At 36.7% G+C, this 13,754-nt stretch overlaps 1 protein-coding gene across 1 annotated transcript; it reads right to left on the bottom strand.

Moving 5' to 3' along the window:
- Positions 1-5,397: 5,397 nt before the first annotated feature.
- On the bottom strand, positions 5,398-7,222 carry LOC131650780 (small ribosomal subunit protein uS2-like). The gene is made up of 5 exons (XM_058920489.1): positions 6,916-7,222; positions 6,569-6,831; positions 6,216-6,413; positions 5,889-6,099; positions 5,398-5,676 (listed from the first exon to the last, which is right to left on the bottom strand). Exons 1-5 carry the CDS (start codon positions 7,061-7,063, stop codon positions 5,588-5,590), a joined length of 909 nt encoding a protein of 302 aa, XP_058776472.1. The 5' UTR covers positions 7,064-7,222; the 3' UTR covers positions 5,398-5,587.
- Between the last annotated feature and the right edge of the window lie 6,532 nt (positions 7,223-13,754).

Raw genomic sequence — 13,754 nt, 5'->3', positions numbered from 1 at the left:
GGTAAGGAATTAATGGGGAAAAGGAGTCTTGTTTGGTTTGCAGCGAATTGGTGATTGAAAGTGATTTAAAACTAATCATATAGATGTTGCTTTCTATACATATTTGAGATTTGTTAACACAATGTTTAATTATGGCTTAGTTACGATTTTGAGTGTTTATAATACTTTGGTTTGACTATTGATGTCATGTCACGCGAAATTTAAAAACACTAGTTTATAAACACTATTCTTTATATTTTACTATATAATTAAAATTGAAATAATTAAAATAATTTTTAAATATGATTTTATTGGTATAAAGATAAATTGTTTCTTAAAAAGTATAACTATTTTATATAAATGTTATATGATTATTAAATTATAAATTTTATTATTTTAATTTTAAAAAATTTAATATTTAAAATAATATATTTTTGCATATGTTAGAATTTAAATTTATGAACTCAAATAAAAACTCAATGCGTGATTTTATCTTTTTAGAAGTGGTGAAACTCAAATAAAAACTCAATGCGTGATTTTATCTTTTGAGAAGTGGTGAATTTTAAAAAATATACTCAGTCAATTAAGTATATTTAGTTGGAGTGATTCTTGTGTTGTTAGAAATTTTAGTTCAAAATGAGTTTAAAATTCATATTTTTCAAAATATCTACAATATAAGAAAAGTTGATCTTTTTCCAATATTGGCTCTGCATCCGGCACGTGGCTGCCTGAGAGAAGAGAGTTCCATTTTCTAATTTTCCTCCACGCCAGTTTTGTTCTCTCCACTTCCAATTTCAATCACTTACTACATTTCTTTCCTCCACCTTCCAATATACAGCGGTTACACATACACATGACTGTTTCTCTCTCTCTCTCTCTCTCTCTCTCTCTCTCTCTCTCTCTCTCTCTCTCTCTCTCTCTCTCTCTCTCTCTCTCTCTCTCTCTATCTATCTATCTATCTATCTATCTATCTCGTCCTTTTTGTATCTCTTTCTCTCTGTTTCGATTTCGATCTAACGATTTTCCTTTTGTTTAACTTTCACATGGCGAGGCTTCTAGTTCCGTCTTCTTCATCGATAGCTCCACTCATCAATTCCTTCACGCTAGATCATCCAACCATGGGATTTATCTTATAATTCTCCTTCTGCGTTTTTTAATGATCGCTGCATCTTATGTAATGGCTTTATTCAATATGTCGCTGATCGACTCGAGTTTTTAGTACTTTGATTCAATTTGAATTTTATCAAATGTTATTATTTGTCATAACAAATTGAGGTGTGGAAATTTTAGAAGGTGAAAATGAAATCAAACGTTTTAGTACTTTGATTTTTTTATGCTGATACTTTTGATTTTCAGGTTTTTTCATTATGTTGATGAAATTGAGGTGTGCCAATTGACTCTTGCCAATCCACTCAATTGAATTCCATCAGGTTCATTTTCTTTCTTCAATCACACTTAAATGTGGTTTATCCTCGATAGTTGTTTGTATTAATGTCAGAGAGATATCAAAAATGAAAACCTTGTGTGTTATATATTTCCCTTTTCTTTCTTTACAGATGTATGAGCTGGTAAATCAAAAATCAGCAGTACATGGAAAAATACCTTATGGCTATTTTAATGCACTTTTTGATTTGAGTGGTGATTGGCTTCGAGATGCTTCTGACATTAAATATCTTGCTTTTGATGGGTATTTCATTTCTCTCTACTGTTTTCACTTGACTGCTCTCCACTTGTACTGCAAGAGGAAGTAAAGAAGTCTGTTCCAGCTCAGTGGGGTCTCGCTGCATTGTCTAGGTAAACAAACACTAGGCCGAAATATTTTATACATGAACAGATCATGGGATTTGTGTTTTCTGGTGTAAATAACATGTCTCTGCATTCCATTAATTTTCTTGATATTGAATTGAATTTAATGTTAGAATGCTTTGTAAGTGAAACAATCTAGCATGGTAATTGAACTTAACGGTTTGAATGATGTGTAATTTTGGGTTGTTGAGTATATGATGCTGATTGAGTTTGTTAGGCAGGTTCATCCAGACATATGGTACGACAGTGTCCTTCTTTTCTATAACCTTCAAGAACAAGGGCATGCTGATATTTGGCATACAGGGCAATAAAGCAAATGGATGACTACAAGGTTTTAGCGACTATTGGAGCGCCTGGAAAACATGTGAAGACGCTTTAGTAAAACTTCTACTTCTTTCAGCAGCAACTTTCTCCGACCGTCCTTATTATCTATTTTTTGGTTGGCTGAATTTTCTGTTCAATTTTCATTTGAGTAATGATTTGGGTTGGTTGAGTTTTCTATGTAGTTTCAAACAACCCCCGACAATCGTTTCTCCAACTCCGACCGATTCGTACTCCTCATCTCGCGGCCTTCCTAAAGTCTTTTGATTTAATTTTTGATTGGTTTGGTGTTGATGATGCTCACGGGTTTGTGCGATATGTTGGAACTGGTGAACACCTTCCCTGAAGAGATGTCTCTGTTGGAAAGCATGTGAAATATATTCTCAGGTAATAAAATACTTATGATACATAGAGATACATAGTCTTTCATTGTTATAGAATTGAACTGTGTATTGTTGAAGAAAGTTAAATTATGCGGCCTGCTATTAACTTTTTCTATGTGAAATTAATTCATTGCAGAAAAGAGTGTATTTGATTTTAGAGTTTGCACCTAAAGGTGAACTTTACAAGGAATTACAGAAATACAAATATTTTAGTGAAAGACGTGCAACTACTGTAAGTACTAATTTCCCCACATCGCATCTGATGTGATTTTTTTCTTGGTAATTTGAACTAACACGTAAAATAGGGCCTGCATTTGATTGGTTATGTGGCTATATTCTTAAATTGACCAGTATATGTTGTTATTTTTTGGTTGAGGTAATATGTTGCATCATTGGCCCGAGCCCTTATATATTGCCATCGAAATCATGTAATTCATAGGGACATTAAACCAGAGAACCTTCTTATAGCTGCTCAGGTGACCGCCATTATTCTTAGATGTTTCTTTTATGGTCTTTTGGATGTTGTCTTCCTTCATCTTATGCTCATTATGCCATAATTTTTTTCATTATCAAGGCAAATTAAAGATTGCGGATTTCGGATGGTCGGTACACACATTCAACCGCAGGAGGACCATGTGCGGCACCCTGGATTACCTTCCACCCGAGATAGGTAAGTTTAGATGACATGAATTTTCCATATTAAGTATGTTTGTTTCTCTATATGATGAGCCTAAACTCTGGATGTTTCGACAGTGGAGAGTGTAGAACATGATGCAAGTGTTGATATATGGAGCCTTGGCGTTCTTTCCCATGAGTTTCTTTACGGAGTCCCGCCTTATAAGGCCAAAGAACATTCTAATACTTATAGCAAGGTAGCAGTGACTAAGCAATTGAAGTTGTATCATCATGCATGAGTTTTGTAGTATCTTCTTGTGTAGTATCTTCTAATTGATACAAGGTCAGTTATCAACCAATACTAGGCCTAACAAACACTCTCGTAATCTGAAAACATATAAAAATCAGATTAAGAGATAACTATCTAATTTTTATGGAAATGACATACTCCAAGTCTTGTTCTCATAGTGTAGAATGAATATAACTTTAAAGGCTTGATTAATATCTCAATGATTCTATCTTTAGATAGACCTCTTAGAAAGTGAAATCTAACGTTTATGTGCTTGCATGGAAGATGTTAGGTTTAAGTTAGAGTTGTTGTCTCACATTGTATGATTGGATTCTTCGATAATTTAATGGTGGAGTTGTAGTCACACATTATAATTATGCCATGTTCATGAGTTTGTCAAAGCCGATGTAGAATGTTTCTAAGTCACAATCTTTGACAAGCACACGAGGTTTCTGCTACAAATTCAACTTTAGTGGTAGAGAGTAACTATAGGTTGTTTCTTTGAAGACCATGAGATTGAGCCTGAACCAAGCATAAAGACATAACTTGAAGTGCTTTTCCTGTCATCACTATCTCCTACATAATCAGAGTCTGGCCACCCTTGCAGCAAATGTTCATCACTTCTCTTGTAAAAAACATCAAAGTTCATAGTTCACTTTAAGTATCTAAAGATTCTCCTTACTGCAGCCAGATAAAATCCAGTTGCTATTTTCATATATTTGGCCACTAAACTCACTGAATATGTCATATCCAGCCTTGTTGCAAGCTTATACATCAAGCATCATACTATTTGTTTGTATTTTATGACATCAAAAGGCTTGCCTTGTTCATCCTTTGTTAGCCTACACCCTAGAACAATAGGATTACACACCTTGTTACATTGATCCATGTCAAATTTTGTAAGGATCTTCTTTGCTTACTTCTATTGATGTATGAAAATCCCCACATTTTCCTATCTTGCCTCCACTCTTAGAAAGTATCTCATCTTGCCCAGATCAATCATGAAAAATTTCTTCTTCATTGATTCTTTGAATCCTTCAAACATCTCATCATTGTTGCTTGTGTAAATCAAGTCATCTACACACAAACTAATAATTAGGATGTTGCCTCCATTTTGCTTCACAAACAAGGTATGTTCATGGGGGCATTTTTCAAAGTTTTCTTGACTGAAGTAGGCCTCAATTTTGTTGTTCCAGACCGTTGATGCATGCCTAAGGTCATAAAGAACCTTCCTCAATTTATAGACATTTTCTCTTCATCCTTTCTCATAGTTCAAGGGTTGATCGACATAGACATCTTGGCCACACCCCAAAAACTTCATTGTAGTCTATGTCATATTGTTATGAGTATCATTTGGCCACAAGTCTTGCTTTTTGCTTCTCCACCTCTACCTTTGCATTGCACTTTGTCTTCCACTTACGACCAATCCTCTTGACTCCTGGTGGTACGTTGACTAATTTCCATATGTCATTCTTCTGAATGAATCTTCTAATCCATTTCCTTTGCCCGCTGCACACTTGGTCCCCACGAATAAATTTGATTTCATGGATGGATCAGTTCCAGATCAATTAAATTTTAATCTTAGTTACAAAGCTTTGAGTCACCGCAACATGTTAATTAATTCATGGATAATGAATTCTGTGAAGAGCTCTATTGCTCAGAGCGTTCCTACTAAATTGATGCTTGGAATGAAGGAACAATTTTCTCGTGCTGACTTCATCAGAATTTCAGAGTTACAAATCGATATTTATAAACTCAAGCAAGATACTTACATTGGTTCAGAAATTTCCATTGCATTAAAAGTACTAAAACACAGACTGATTCCTAACAAAAACACCACCCACAAAAAGATGTGCCCAACCAAGGTTGAAATCAATTCCAGAATCCATACATGTATAACAGAACATGTATGTGGGTTTAGAAACATACTCTTGTAGATGCATTACAAGCAAAATGTAGACCAGGAACAAGGAGGGGGGAAAATCACAGTAACACAGTCGAAAATTATAAATTTATAACTGCATTAACAATAAAAATTATAGAAATATCCCAGGTGCTAATGAACATTTCTGCCACTCATACCAAATAAGAAAGAAAGATCTCTTTAGCTACCAAAAAACTGGATCACTGTCACTTGGATGGAAGGAAAGGGGTAAAAGTAAATTGCCATAATATAATATCAAAAACCACTAGATTATTCCCAGCCGGTTGCTTGGATAGTTTCAACTCCGGGAGCAGATGTTTCTTGTGGTGGTGGAACAGCTTCACCCCAGTCCCCTGCAACTGCAAGATAACTGTACATCAGCAAAACAGGAAACCATTCTAAAAAAATTAAATAAACCAATAGAGAATTAATTAACAAGTAAATCAAACTAAATGTTGTTAGCAAATGTCAATAACAGCCATAAAGAAAATTTGAGATCAAGGGAGATCAAAGTTGTTAAGAAATTTTTAGTTTATTCTAAATGTTTTTACAACAGCACTTAATTGTGTACCAGCTTCTGGGGCTGTCCAGTTGACAGCAGGAACTGCTGGAATAGGTTGTGGAACAGCATCAGACCAAGACTGATCGATTGCAGCAGGCCACTGACCATCAATGGGGTTAGCAGTTGCATTAAAGTCAGCAATGGCATAATCTGGAGCAGGAACTTCATCCTCCTCTTCCTGCTTAGCCTCCTCTGGTTCTCTGTAGAAGAATAGATCAACCTGCATCAAAGAAAACATTAGAAAATCAAAACCTGTGAACTTAACCGAAGGAACAAAAGAATGTCATGTATTCATTCATACTTAATCTAACAATTACAAAGCAAAAAACAGTTTACCATGACATCCCATTTTAGACCGGGGCGAATTGTACCACGCATCTGCAACACCATCCTAGCCAAAAGCCAAAAGAGACAACCTATGCTATGCTTCCCTTTGTTGTTGGCAGGAATTCCAATGTCAACATATCGCATAGGAGAATCAGTGTCACAGAAAGCAATTGTGGGAATATTCCCAAGAGCTGCTTCTTTAATTGGCTGCACACAAACTTACCATCATAAAACATTAACCTAAACTAAAATAATGCAAAACTCATAAAGGGCAATGCACAAAAAAACTAATAAACCCATCAATTTAACCCCTAAACTATCACTCTCGTCAAATTAGTCCATAAAACGACGAAAGAACAAACCTGGTGATCAGTTCTTGGATCAGTGAGGATAAGAAGCCGAGGCTCACTGAACGAAGTTTGAAGCTGATTAGTAAAAGTTCCAGGAGTGTGTCTTCCAGCGATGGCATGAGCACCAGTATACTGAGCAAATTTGAGAACAGCTCTCTGTCCATAAGGTCTAGCAGATTGAACAATAATATCCTGAGGGTTCTCAATTGCAACAATAACCCTAGCAGCAAGTTGAAGCTTCTCCCATGTCTTTCCAAGGTTTATAATATAAATACCTAAATTAACACATTCAAACTAAAAATCTGAAGAAAAAAATATAGGAAACTTATTCAAAGTTTGTGATTTTGATCTGTGTTTACCGTCGTTGCGGCGCTTGAAGATGTAGCGTTCCATTTGGAAGTCGCAGTTTTTGGTGCCGAGATGGACGTCCGCTGCCAGCATCAACTGGATGTCGGATTCTTTCTGGGAGAGTTGACGGGGCGGGGCGGTGGCGGAGTTTGTCGCCATGGTTGCTGTCGACGGAGGAAGGTCGAGTTACGGTGCGGCGGCGCTTGAACGGTTGTGAAATCTGAGGGAGGTGAGTTGAGTAGGGTTTTGAAACTAGGGAATGTGAGAGTTTGGGAAGATTTTACTTTCGACGCCTCAGATTTTACTTCTGCACCCCCGCGAAATGAGGAGGGTGGTGTATAATGTATATTATTTATCAATTGGCGGGTAAATTACGGTCCAAGCTTTTGATAATGGGACTTTAATAAACACCTTGGCCCAAAATATTCAATTTTTTTTTAGCAACTTCTTTTTCCACCCTTATAACTTGTTACAAACCCTAGGTAAAAATTTAAAAATATCTTTAACTTTTAGAGATGTATCTCCAAACGTATTTATTTTTCACAAAATCGAACGTAAAAGAGTAAAACACTCTATTATATTTAATTTCAGAGATACGTATCCGAAAACACCATATTTTTATTTTAAAAAATAGTGTTTTTGAGTATGCATATCCGCAAGTGTCATGTTGTATATATTTTTTTAGTTTATTATTAAGTGTATCCAGATAGATAAACCTAATAGTCATGCATCAACAATGCAATAAATATTGGCGAAGTTTTGATTTTCTCATTGCACCATGAGGATACGTAGACACAAGATTTCAAAATCTTTGTGAGCCCAATAAACTTAAAAATAAAAATCCTTCTTTTTTTTTTCTCTTTCTCGTAATAAGTAGAAGATCGCAAACTTTCACGCTAACATTCATTCACCTGACTAACTAAATGGATACTGTTGAGCCCAACAGATGTAAGAGGTGTTAATATTTCCTCTTGCATAACCGACTCCCGGACCTGTTTATGGTTGCGACGACCATTTCTTTTTCCTTGTGGGTTTTATTCGACATTTTTTCTTTTTTTCTCTTGGAATGAATAAAGATCGACGACGACTCTGTTGTATTCCGAGCGTGCGATACGCTCGGGTGTTTTTCGCGTCGCGACACTGCTCTCATAGTTTTTCTTGGTGTTTCTCTTCCCCGAATTATTTGTCTTTTCTACATCTGGTTTACTCTCTTCACTACAAAATCCTTAAGTCTTCACTCTACATGCCCAAACCACCTAAGTTTATTTTCCATCGTCTTCTCTACTATAGGCATAACCCCGACACTCTCTCTAATATTTTCATTTCTAATTTTATCATGTCGAGTCTTACCTTATATCTGCCACATCATCCTCATCTCTGCTACACTTACTTTATTCTCGTGATTATTCTTAACCGTCCAACATTTTGTCCCGTAGAAAATTGTAGGTCTTAAGTCCGATAAAACTTTCCCTTCAACTTGAGCGGTATCATTGTGTTACCTAAAATACCTTTTGCCTTTTCTCCATTTTAACCACCCAACTTGAACTTGATGATTTATATTCCCTTATATTTCTTTATCATTTTATTTTGGGTTAAATACCTTTTACCCCTGCCAAATAAGCGAGTTTTGATTTTTCCCCCCTTAAAAAAAATTTTGTTGCACAGCCCTTACCAAATGCAGATTTCAACCATTTAAACCTTTTATCATGATTTTACCTAGGACACCAGGTTACCATCCTACGTGTAAGTTGCTATTTTTTTTACTGTTACTAATGCCACGTAAGTCAGAGTATATAACGCATTGTTTTACTGTTCTCATTTTACCCCCTGAAAAAAATTAGGGTAAACATTTCTGAAAAAAGTAAGGTGACAATGGCGAAGAGGTAGAAGAAGACGAAGAAGGTGCCGCAGACAAGCAAGACGGAGAAGAAGACGCAGCAGTCGAGCCAGTCCAAGAAGACGACGCGGTTAAGCAACACGACACAGTCAAGCCAGAGTAAGAAGACGATGCAGTCAAGCCAGTCATCCAAGAAAACCAAGGTCGTGAACCGGGACGAACGTGTAGAAGAAGAAGTTATTGAATATGGAAAGGTACGAATTTTAGGATTTAACAAATTTTAGGGTTTGTCATCATTTTAGGGTTTAACAAATTTTTCATTTCCTTTAAAAATTTCAAAATATGCATTTAATCAGTGTTGTTTTCCATCATGGAGGGGAATTTGTTAGCATGAGTGATGGGGTTATGATATACAGGGCAGGGGTAACGACACATGTTAATGACATTCACATTGACAACTTTACTATGGTTTGCATTAAGAAGCTGTTGAATGAGTGGGGTTACAATGAAGGCACATTCAGGGTATGGACAAAGGTTGTTGAAATTGATCCCAACTTTTTCCAAATTAAGAAAGATGATGACTGTTATGATGTAGCTGCATTTTCTTATGCCAATGAAGTTGAGGGTGTCATCTATGTAGAGCATAATGTAGTAGATGTTTCATTTTCAGTTGTTAGTCCTAGATGTGTTAATGAAATAGATGTGATGGATAATTGTGATGAAGATGGAGTGGAAGGATTGAGAGATAGTGAGGATGAACGTGCCACTGGTTTGTGTTAGAACAAGATTTGTTCTGATCAATTATCTTAGTTTTGATGATAACAATAATATGAATTTTGCTTAAGATAATATGGTACTCTAATCCAATGCAATTTCCTTTTCAGGAAATATATAAAGAGTACGCATAATTCAGCGCTCAGAAGCTTTGTCTCAAATGGTTCAGCATGCAACATCAGAACATGGTCTGGCAAGACATCAGAAGATGGTCGAAGCAGAATCAGAACATGGGTCTATGGAAGCATCAGAAGAACAAGAGAACAGAAGCACTGAAGTTCTGATGGTATCACGCTCAGAAGCACTTCAAGGTCAGAAGATCAGAAGATGCTATGCACCAAGCTGTTTGACTCTGATGATATTCAAACGTTGTATTCACAAACATCAGATCAGAAGGAAGTACAAGTGGCAAGCTACGCTGACTGACAAAAGGAACGTTAAAAGCTATTAAAGGCTACGTCAGTAGACACAGCGTGAACAAGGCTCGAGGTAGTTGACAAAAGCGTATAACATTAAATGCGATGCTGTACGGAACACGCAAAGCATTAAATGCACTCAACGGTCATCTTCTCCAACGCCTATAAATATGAAGTTCTGATGAGAAGCAAGGTTAACGATTCTGTATCAAAACAACTCAAATTAACTTGCTGAAACGCTGTTCAAATTCAAAGCTCAGAATCTTCATCTTCATCAAAGCTCACTACATTGCTGTTGTAATATATTAGTGAGATTAAGCTTAAACGTTAAGAGAAATATCACAGTTTGTGATTATAGCTTTTAAGAAGCATTTGTAATACTCTTAGAATTGATTACATTAAGTTGTAAGGAACTAGAGTGATCGTGTGGATCAGAATACTCTAGGAAGTCTTAGAGGTTATCTAAGCAGGTTGTAACTAGAGTGATCGTGTGGATCAGTAGACTCTAGAAAAGTCTTAGAGGGTATCTAAGCAGTTGTTCCTGGAGTGATCAGTGTGTGATCAGAAGACTCTGGAAGACTTAGTTGCTGACTAAGTGGAGAACCATTGTAATCCGTGCGATTAGTGGATTAAATCCTCAGTTGAGGTAAATCATCTCTGCGGGGGTGGACTGGAGTAGTTTAGTTAACAACGAACCAGGATAAAAATAACTGTGCAATTTATTTTTATCTGTCAAGTTTTTAAAGCTACACTTATTCAAACCCCCCCTTTCTAAGTGTTTTTCTATCCTTCAATTGGCATCAGAGCGCCGGTTCTAAGGTGCAAGCACTTAACCGTGTTTAGAAAAGATTCAGGAAGAGAAAAACGCTTCAGTAAAAGATGGTTGATGAAAGTGAAAAGTCTACACCTGCATCTACATCTGGCTCTGCTGAGCAATACAACGGTAACAATGGTTATACTAGACCGCCGGTATTTGATGGTGAAAACTTTGAATACTGGAAAGATAAACTGGAAAGTTACTTTCTTGGTCTAGATGGTGATCTATGGGATCTTCTGATGGATGGTTACAAACATCCAGTAAATGCCAGAGGCGTAAAGCTGACAAGGCAAGAAATGAATGATGATCAGAAAAAGCTTTTCAGGAATCATCATAAATGCAGAACTGTTTTGCTGAATGCTATCTCTCATGCTGAGTATGAGAAGATATCTAACAGGGAAACGGCCTATGACATATATGAGTCCTTGAAAATGACTCATGAAGGAAATGCTCAAGTCAAGGAGACTAAAGCTCTAGCTTTAATCCAGAAGTATGAAGCCTTCAAGATGGAGGATGATGAAGACATTGAAAAGATGTTTTCAAGATTTCAAACTCTTACTGCTGGATTGAGAGTTCTTGACAAGGGATACACCAAGGCTGATCACGTAAAGAAGATCATCAGAAGCTTACCCAGAAGATGGGGTCCTATGGTGACTGCATTCAAGATTGCAAAGAATCTGAATGAAGTTTCTCTGGAAGAGCTTATCAGTGCCTTGAGAAGTCATGAAATAGAGCTGGACGCAAATGAGCCTCAAAAGAAAGGTAAGTCTATTGCATTAAAATCCAATATCAAGAAATGCACTAACGCTTTTCAGGCTAGAGAAGAAGATCCTGAAGAATCAGAATCTGAAGAAGAAGATGAACTGTCTTTGATCTCCAGAAGGCTAAATCAACTCTGGAAGACCAAGCAAAGGAAGTTCAGAGGCTTCAGAAGTTCAAAGAAATTTGAACGTGGAGAATCTTCTGATGACAGAAGATTTGACAAGAAGAAGGTCATGTGCTATGAATGCAATGAGCCTGGACACTTCAAGAATGAATGTCCAAATCTTCAGAAGGAAAATCCCAAGAAGAAGTTTCATAAGAAGAAAGGTCTTATGGCAACCTGGGATGAGTCAGAAGATGATTCAGACTCTGAAGATGAGCAGGCTAACTGTGCGCTGATGGCGATAGAAGATGACGGATCAGAATCTACATCAGAATCAGATTCTGAAGAGGTATTTTCTGAACTTACTAGAGATGAGTTAGTTTCCGGTCTAACTGAACTTCTGGAACTCAAGTCTCAGATCAGTCTCAAATACAAAAAGCTGAAAAAGCTATTTGAATTTGAAACAAAGAAGCTTGAGTTGGAGAATTCTGAATTAAAAGAAAAACTTTTAAAATTATCCAATAATGTTGGATCTCCTTCTGATTCAGAAAAATCCACTCCTAGTCTAAACCATATTCTGAAAGAATATGATTTAAGTTTCAGGAAGTTCTTATCTAGAAGTATTGGAAGAAGTCAGCTAGCTTCTATGATATATGCTGTGTCTGGAAACAAAAGAGTCGGCATTGGTTTTGAGGGTGAAACCCCATACAAACTTGAACCTGTTGATGAAATGAAATTCACATACAAGCCATTGTATGATCAGTTCAAGTATGGCCACTCCCATGATATTAGGCACACTTCACATGCTCAAAGTTTTCACATAACACACACCAAAAAGCATGTGACACAACCTAGGAAATATCATGAAACTCACATTAAAAATTATCATGTTGTTCCTCCTATTGCTTACAATGTTAAACCCAAGTTCAATCAGAACTTGAGAAAATCTAACAAGAAAGGACCCAAGAAAATGTGGGTACCTAAGGATAAGATTATTCCTATTGCAGATATCCTTGACTGCAAAAAGGACAAAGCACAACATGTCATGGTACCTGGACTCTGGATGCTCACGACACATGACAGGAAGAAGGTCTATGTTCCAAGACCTGGTGCTTAAGTCTGGAGGGGAAGTCAAGTTTGGAGGAGATCAGAAGGGCAAGATAATTGGCTCTGGAACTATAAAGTCTGGTAACTCTCCTTCCATTTCTAATGTACTTCTTGTAGAAGGGTTAACACATAACCTCTTATCTATCAGTCAATTGAGTGACAATGGTTATGATATAATCTTTAATCAAGAGTCTTGCAAGGCTGTAAATCAGAAGGATGGCTCAATCCTATTTACAGACAAGAGGAAGAACAACATTTATAAGACAGATCTGCAAGATCTTATGAGTCAGAAGGTGACTTGTCTTATGTCTGTTTCTGAAGAGCAGTGGGTCTGGCACAGAAGATTAGGTCATGCTAGTTTGAGAAAGATTTCTCAGATTAACAAACTGAATCTTGTCAGAGGACTCCCTAATCTGAAATTCAAATCAGATGCTCTTTGTGAAGCATGTCAGAAGGGCAAGTTCTCCAAACCTGCATTCAAGTCCAAGAATGTTGTTTCTACCTCAAGGCCATTAGAACTCTTGCACATTGATCTGTTTGGCCCAGTCAAAACAGCATCTGTCAGAGGGAAGAAATATGGATTAGTCATCGTAGATGATTATAGCCGCTGGACATGGGTAAAATTCTTGAAACACAAGGATGAGACTCATTCAGTGTTCTTTGATTTCTGCATTCAGATTCAATCTGAAAAAGAGTGTAAAATCATAAAGGTCAGAAGTGATCATGGTGGTGAATTTGAGAACAGATCCTTTGAAGAATTCTTCAAAGAAAATGGTATTGCCCATGATTTCTCTTGTCCTAGAACTCCACAGCAAAATGGGGTTGTAGAACGAAAGAATAGGACTCTGCAAGAAATGGCCAGAACCATGATCAATGAAACCAATATGGCTAAGCATTTCTGGGCAGAAGCAATAAACACTGCATGCTATATTCAGAATAGAATCTCTATCAGACCTATTCTAAATAAGACTCCTTATGAATTGTGGAAGAATAGAAAGCCCAACATTTCATATTTCCATCCTTTTGGATGTGTA

This window comes from Vicia villosa, linkage group LG2 (assembly GCF_029867415.1).
Source record: "Vicia villosa cultivar HV-30 ecotype Madison, WI linkage group LG2, Vvil1.0, whole genome shotgun sequence".
Taxonomy (NCBI): Eukaryota; Viridiplantae; Streptophyta; class Magnoliopsida; order Fabales; family Fabaceae; genus Vicia; species Vicia villosa.
The sequence above is the reverse complement of the archived record's forward strand: the minus strand, read 5'-3'. Positions and strand labels throughout refer to the sequence as shown.